This window comes from Halichoeres trimaculatus, unplaced genomic scaffold (assembly GCF_033239565.1).
Source record: "Halichoeres trimaculatus isolate MK-OKI-2021-1 unplaced genomic scaffold, fHalTri1.1 fHalTri1_scaffold_14, whole genome shotgun sequence".
NCBI classification, from domain to species: domain Eukaryota; kingdom Metazoa; phylum Chordata; class Actinopteri; order Labriformes; family Labridae; genus Halichoeres; species Halichoeres trimaculatus.
In genome coordinates this window covers 8,283,668-8,291,269 of record NW_027437192.1, presented here as the reverse complement: position 1 = coordinate 8,291,269, position 7,602 = coordinate 8,283,668, and the positions used below count along the sequence as shown (strand labels likewise).

Sequence of the window (7,602 nt, the reverse complement as noted above, 5' to 3'; positions counted from 1 at the left end):
TCAACGGGTACCACTTTTTCATACTTTTGTGATAAAATCTCAAAGTTTTTTAATTTAACATATCTATTTCTTAGTAGATAAACTTCAAATGCTGTGTTCATGTCCAGCATGGAAAATCACCTGCTCTTCTATTCCCTCACAGTCATAAGGATGGGTTTAGGCAACTAAACATGGTACCTTTTGGTTTTACATGAATTGGTACTTAGTGCTAAGGACGGAATTTTGTCGGTACCTACAAACATATATCATTTGGTACCCATCCCGAGTTTTAGCTACTGTCTCTTTAAAGCTCCCCCCTCCACAATCCTCCTTCTCCTTCTCTCCGATTAACCAGCCCACTGGAGACCTGTTTGGTGAGGACCTTGGTGTTTGAGGCCCTTCCCTCCAACGTGACATGAGCCATTGAGGAGATCCTAATGTGATGACCTCAAAATTTCAGTAAAGATTTTGTGCTATTTTTTTAAACAGACTGTTTTGAGGAGTTTAAGAGGATCACAGATTTCAACAACATTTAAAGCTGTTTGAAAATCTGCACACGTTCAGTATGAACATCCATCATTGTGACTTAATATTCATGTTTGAAACATGTGACCGCATAACACCCCCTCTTTAAGTTTGATGTGTGATTTGGTTAGCAGATAGGGTGTGTGTTATAACCATAGTTCTCCAAAATCTCGTGGTGACTCGTCCACTGTTGTCACTGAGTGTCAGACTCACAGAAAGCTCCATTTCTCCAACCCCTCTCATGCTGATAGCGCCATGCTGTATTCTGCTGGACCACAAAAACACACATGGATCTGCTCCAGCTCCATCCAAGATAAATTCAGATTTCTTTGGCTCACATTTGCTTTGGCTGCAAATAACAGCAGAGGGTTTATTAATTACTTAACAATTGTTTTACTCTTGGCATTGCATGCGCTCAGAGCAAACAAGCTGTCTTCTCAGGAAAAATGTGGTTATGTAAAAAGGTTTTCACAACACAAAAACATGCACACACTTCCTCCCTCCTGCTTGGCTTTTTCATCGTGCGCTGAAGAGCAAAAACATCTTCGTTTTGACGTGGGAGTTACAGACGGCAGTGAAGTCAAGACAAAAGCCAAGAGTCGTACTCAGAAAGTTGAGGAGCTTCCATCGCAGCATCCAGGAAACTCGAGGATTCAAACGTGATCAACAGCGAGCCATTCACTCTTTCAGACGCTGCATGACAAGACAACCTTTCACTCATCTTCTCGCAGAAAAAAGAAAGTTCCACTATTCAAATGTGCCATTTTAAGTTGTTGCAGTTGAAACAGGTGAGTCATAAAGCTTGGCTGAGCCAGGAGTCCCACTCTGCAGTCTGCAGGAAGCCTGTGATACGAAGGTGGGCGGCTGTCACACAATCACTTATTAATGGCTGGATTTGCCTCACTGCAGTAAAAGTTTCTGCAGATGACGCCGTGTTTCTGACAGCTTTTGCAGAAACTGCAGCGACTTCATGTGACAAACAGGAACTGAAGCTGGGTCAACTATGAATCTTTATTAATCAGCTTGTTTTTATTGTGTGTGTGCAAACCGTACTGCCATGCATCATACATGTACACCCTTTCATCGTGTTTTTAATGTGTTGTAGGGAACAAGCTGCTCCGTGGAAACATTCAGCTTATTTCCACATTTATCTGAGAGCTATTTCTGGTAGCAAGGTAAAAAATAGCCTGACCTTTCTCCTGCAGTGAGTGATGTGTCATAGCCGAACCTCCTAACACTTAGGTGGCCAGAGAGTCGAAAACTACAGACGCAGGTTAAAAATAACAGCAGTGGTTATTGACAGCAGTGCATCCAGGCAACCTGAGGATATTAAAACAGGACAACATAAAACTGTGGTCAACCTATTTGAGAGAAAATACTTGTTTCACAGACCAGGGTGTAAAAACTGTTTGGGGAAAATGGTTCGTGTCGCTGTCACATGTTTATAGGAAGAAACGCAGAAAGAAAGACATTTTCCCTTCAAGCTGTGGTGTTTTCTACATCTGCTGTAAGTCACCAATGTCAAAGTTTTGTTGGCACTGTGGAAAATTTGAGTAAGCGCAGGGGAAACACATGCGCGAAAGTGAGTGTGAAATCTAAAAAGGTCACCACGCTGAAGATTTTTGCTCTAACAAGGTGAATAGATTGATTAATTTGGTCAAATTTTTAGCATCCAGGACATCTTATTTTATAACTGTTTAATCAAACCAGCGTCAAAAAGTGCATACACATCCCAGCTTTTACAATTCGTCTGACTGTTGGTCATTATTCCCAACAAACAGGTTGCCAGCCACCTCGTTTGACCTCCTTTAGCCTCTGCAGGTACAGTGTGTCATCTGTTTGACTGATGGTAGACCAAATGTAAACTAACCTGCTTTGCTAACTGGGTCAAGGACGGATCATGTAACAGCGATACTGTCGAACACGTGTTAAACTTTTGGCATCCAAACTGAAGTGTTGGCACCCGTGTTTTGTTTTTCTAAGCTGTTTGAAGTGAAAGTATTGGCTCTTCTGCTCGTTGCTAGCTAGCCTGCAAACACACTATTGGCTTTCACTCTTTTCTCAAGTGATGTTTTGTTGTCAGCTTGTTTAAAACGCTGAGGATGTTGCAAAGAGTGATCATTCAAGTTCTAAATTCAAGGTACATAAGCAAAGAGATGCTTGTGCCATCTCAGGTAGGCTGATTAGTGCTACATCAGTAAGGTTAAAAATATGAAAAATTAAAATTGATACACAAATTTTCTCATCAGGGAAAAATACATTCGTTGGTGACTCATCCATATTGTCATTTAATGTTTTTATGTACAGCTTTGACAGACTTAAGTTTCTTCCTCTAAATGTATGCTTCTACTCCAAATATACTGCAGTATTTACTTATTCTGGTACATTTTCTAACTGTAGATCGTCTGAAAACAACATCTCAACTGAAAAGTAAGGACACATAACTGTATGAGCCCCATCAAGTCTTCTCCTCTGTTGTGCCCAAATGGTGGAATAAATAACTCAACTCTATTCGATCCACAGAGTCTCTCTCTACTTTTAGGAGATCTCTGAAGACTCGTCTGTTCAGGGAACACTCAGGCACTTAAGCTGACCCTTCTCCTCTTTGTCCACAGGGGTAGAATGAGTCAGAAGGTCTCTTCTTTGTCTGTTTCTTGTAATTTTTTAATCTCTTCTTCATTATCTTTGTATTTGGAGTGGATCATTACTTTGTATGGCTTATTTGTTGGTCATGGACACCAAACTTTTTGTGGCTTCAGTGATATTTTTACTATTTTTTCTTCTGTGTTTGTCTGGAGATCCTACATGTTACCATGGCTGCATTGTTTACATATGAACTTAGCTGTTAGCAGCCTGTAGCATGTCAATGCTAACTGGTGTAAGGCCTGATGTTTCCCCACAAGGTGAGGAGAAGGAGGTGAGGATGACATGCTGGTTCTCAGGTGTGAGCTAAGAAGTGACGACATTGACCTGTCCGTACATCCATTGTTATTGGGAACGTAAGATCTATCTCCAATAAGATGGACGAGCTAGCCATGCTAACCCAGCAACAGAGGGAATAAAAGAGGGCAGAGTAGCATCATGCTATTCACAGACATGGCTAATAGAGCTAACATCAGACACCAACCCCACATTGGAAGAACTTCCCCTGCTGTGAGCAGACAGGATCCAGGAGACAGAGACTGAACAGACTGCTGAAGAAGCTCAGTCCTGGACCCTGTGGAGGTGGAGGCTGGCTGAACTGGAGAATGATGGACAAGCTGTCATCATCTATTTTCTTATGGACCTTTTTGCACTTTCTATACACTTTCTTTCTTTTATTTTCTTGATTGCTGCTGTGACTTCAATTTTGTTGCACTTGTTACAATGACAATAAAGTTCTATTCTATTCTATTCTATTCTAAAACTGTGGAATTTAGTAATGTATCTATACAAAAACATAACAAAATAAAATAATAAAATGTCAGTCTTGTGTGATAGGTATTTTCATCTTTTGTGCTTTTAGTGCACTTTGATTTAAATACTTAAAGCTCCTGTGACAAACTTTCTGTTTGGGTTGATTTTGGCGCCCCCTGTGGACAAAGTGATACTGTAATATTCTTTGCTTATCCTGGCCTGGACATTTTAAAGTCACATTTTAAGTCACATGTTATGAATAATAACTGTGAAGAAGATCCAGGTATAGAAACTGGCTTAACCATGCTGTACATTTTATTATCTGACACCTTCCTCTTGACTGCAGCATTAAAAAAAATACAGTTAAAAAAGTGTTTTTAGCTTCTGAAGGTCAAAAAGAGACATCACCACTAATCTAAACCTGTTTTGTACCCATCTTAAAATTCCTTACAGGAGCTTTAATTTAATTATTTAGTCTCATTTTGGATGTAAATGCAGTGTACTCCCACTATTTCTCCTCCTTCTAGCATTCCTTAATTGAATATGAGGGGTTGTTTGGCGCCATAGTAGGCCAGAGTTCGTCCTTTGTTTTTTGCTGCTTTCTCCCCAAAGACTCCGGTCCTGGTGCAGAGGGACCCACTATTGTGTCCCTGCTGCGGCTTTGTGCAGGGAAAGCCCGGTCGGTAGTGGCGGAGGGGCACAACGTGACCTGACAACAAGGAACCTCCGGGAAAACCGTCAGTCCTAAACTATGTACACTAGAGAGGGAGGGTGGGGGTATGCTGAGGGGGGAGCGACACACGACACGCTTTTGTTTCACTCAAACAACGCTAAGAAGATCGTTTAAATACAAATTTATCGCTGTATATTGAGAGGATACATGCAGATTAATAAGAACACAGAGGTTTGAGGGAGTATATTTGATAAGAGGGTCGAGAGAGAGGAGTTATCGAGCAGCTGTGGCCCGTCGTGAGCCTCCTACCTCTCAGAGAAGACACCCTATGGCTGGGAGGCGGAGACGGGACCCCCGTTGACGTCAGTGGGCCTGTCTGTTTCCTGCAATAGAAAGTGAGGGAGAAGGTGAAGGGAGAAAACACAGAGCTGTATCCCCCCCTCCTCTTTACACTAAAAGGTGCGTTACAACCCCGCACCTGTGAGTATTAATACATTCAGGTTGGGTGCGTTTGGTTTGTTTTTCTGCGTATTTTTCACGCTACAAGCGGAGCCGGAGCGGGGCTCTGTCACTGTGATATAGGTCGGTGTCGGTAGCCGCTGCCTGAGAGGGTCGGACATGCTTTCAACACTGCCCGCCTTGTGTTCCTCCCCGCTTCAGCCCGCTGTGAACTTTTAAGGCTTTGTTTGACTTTTGAAGGGGAACGGTGTGTTTTTTTGGCGCAGTTTCACGCGTAGACTCCTGCAGCAGACCCCTCTTCTGAGGAGGCAACTTGAGATCCTCTACCCTCCTGCTCTTTGTTGCTGTTTTTAACCACCTCAGGTAAGCTTCTACCTTTATTACCCCCCTGCGCTGTGTTCATCGTGTGTTCACTGTCTTATGTTGGGATTCATTTGCATGTGTGTGACGGTGCTGTTGGATACGGGGAAGTGTCTCGGTCGTGCGCTGTTGCAGAGACAGAGGGGTTTTCCCTGGCTCCTCCCTCTCTCACAGGGCGTTCACGTGTTGCAACAGGCTCAAAAAAATGCGCTATTCCCACATATTGTTTTTGCTGACTTAACTGCATGCAGTTGAGCCTGAGAAGTCCTTTTCTGCTTGTGTGCTTTTTAAAGATTGCACCACTTAAATTTGGCGCTCATGCCCTCTGCAACGTGGACAGATTAAAAAAAAACCCTGCAGCGTGAATCTTTACTCATAATGTCTGATATCTCACGTATTAATTAGCAGAATCACACAATCTCAGACGTAACCAGTGCGTGGTTTTTGCGTAAAATGCGCCGCTGCTGCTTTGAATTTACATAATACCATCCTCAGGTGTGACTGGAATCATTACTCATTAGTCACCTGCGAGTGCCTGTCAGGGTTAGCGCATAGCGCTACGGCGCACGCTTTGGCTCGGATCTTCGGTGTGTGTGGGTCAGTATCGGGGTGTTTCCTCACACACAGACATGCAGACAGGCTGGCAGACGGACTGACAAACACGCCAGAGGAGAGGAAATGCACACATCTCTCTCCTCCTCCTCCTCCTCCTCCGCCTTCTCTGCGCCGTCGAACCTGCACCGAAATCAGATTGTGCATCACTGAGGGAGCCAGGTGAGGCGTGCATCTCTCCTCTACGTGTTTTTCTTATGCTATCCTCTAATCCCATCCTTGTGTGTATGTGTGTGTTTTACCAACCGACCCGGTGCAGTACGAGTCTACACCAAAAATGCACCGTGAGATGATGTCATTGCTCTAGCGCCACATGTACCAACTGTATGGAGGGAAAAAAATCATCATCCAGTTGTAGTAAGTGTTATGTAATATTGGAGAGGGGGGAAACAAAGGCTGGTTCCTGAAGGACTGTTGCTGCTCTCTGCACCGTGCATTGCTCTGGCAGGGAAAGAGGAGTTAAGGAGGTGATGCAAAGGCAAGAAAGCTTAAAAATGTGACTAATGGAAATGTTAATTCATGGTTTTGTGATTGTGTCCTCCACGCAGAGGTGAGCCTCTCTCACACACTTGCAGCTCTGTGGGTTGGACATCTCAGTAACATTTAACTCCACCACCCACCTCTCTGCTCCATAAAGCAACATTTGCATGAGACACATATTGAGCTTGTGATCTTTTGTTTTTCAAAAAGGGCATCGAAAGCGATCAGGGTGCAGACATTTCCCCTGTGGAGGTGGCTGCACCGCTTTGACTTTCTGCAGAGATCTGAGTTCAACAGGGAGATTTCTCTGATAGTAACCTCTGTGTGGCCGCCCAGCTGCCCCGCGCGTTCATCTCGAGCACACACAGGACCTGATTGTTTGCATCGTTCGTCATCTGCGCTGACATTCGTCAAAGTGAAGAGCGGGCGCCCTGTATCAGCCACTGACATGTCAATCAGACGTTTCCCATAAACAGAAGAGGATCCTCCACCTCTGTGTCCTTTGTTCCAGATCAGAGTGGCAGATAGCAGCTGCTGCAGAGTTTATATTGATACAGGGGGGACATATTCACACCTCCTCTCCTCCCTCTGACAGCAGGCAGCAGTCCGAGCTGCACTGCACATTATTACAGAGGAGAGGAGGTCCAGCTGAGGCACCTGTTTGAGGAATAAACTCAATCAGAGACTCAGGTCTGGACTCTCAGACAGCTGCAGAGGACTCAGCATTCAGGGCAGGTTTATTGATCTGTTTGACTGCACGTCCAGACTATAAACACAAGTTTCTATGTGATTGTTTTTGTAGATGCTCCAAGACTGGCTCAAGAGTCAACTCTAGATCCCAGTTTCCCCAAGATGCACCTGTGAACTGAGGGCGGGAAGGATGCCGCGCACCAAGCAGAACAACCCCAAGAACCTTAAAGGTAAACTCTTTCGATGCCACTTCTCGTGTCTCAGCGTGTGGATTTGTTGAGGCAGGTGTATCACTTCATACTGTTGGTGTAAGGTGTGTTTGTTTGGCTTCAGTAGTGATATTTGTTCCTTTCTTGGTTTGCTTCTGATGAGATATGGTGTCATCTTTATCCGTCAGAGCTGTGAATTCTGCCAGGAGACGTCTTCTT

General features: G+C 44.1%; 1 protein-coding gene across 2 annotated transcripts in view; it reads left to right on the top strand.

Annotated features, from left to right (window-relative positions):
* The first annotated feature begins 4,976 nt into the window (after positions 1-4,976).
* hivep1 (HIVEP zinc finger 1) overlaps positions 4,977-7,602 on the top strand; it is a 70,862-nt gene continuing 68,236 nt past the window's right edge. The window contains exons 1-2 of one of the 2 annotated variants that reach the window (XM_074686286.1): positions 4,977-5,395; positions 7,287-7,404. In XM_074686286.1, the coding sequence (XP_074542387.1) occupies positions 7,365-7,404 (40 nt within the window). In that variant the 5' untranslated portion in view covers positions 4,977-5,395; positions 7,287-7,364. Of the gene's footprint in view, positions 5,396-5,889; positions 6,167-7,286; positions 7,405-7,602 lie in introns of those variants that run through there. The other variant, XM_074686287.1, reaches the window with a different exon arrangement.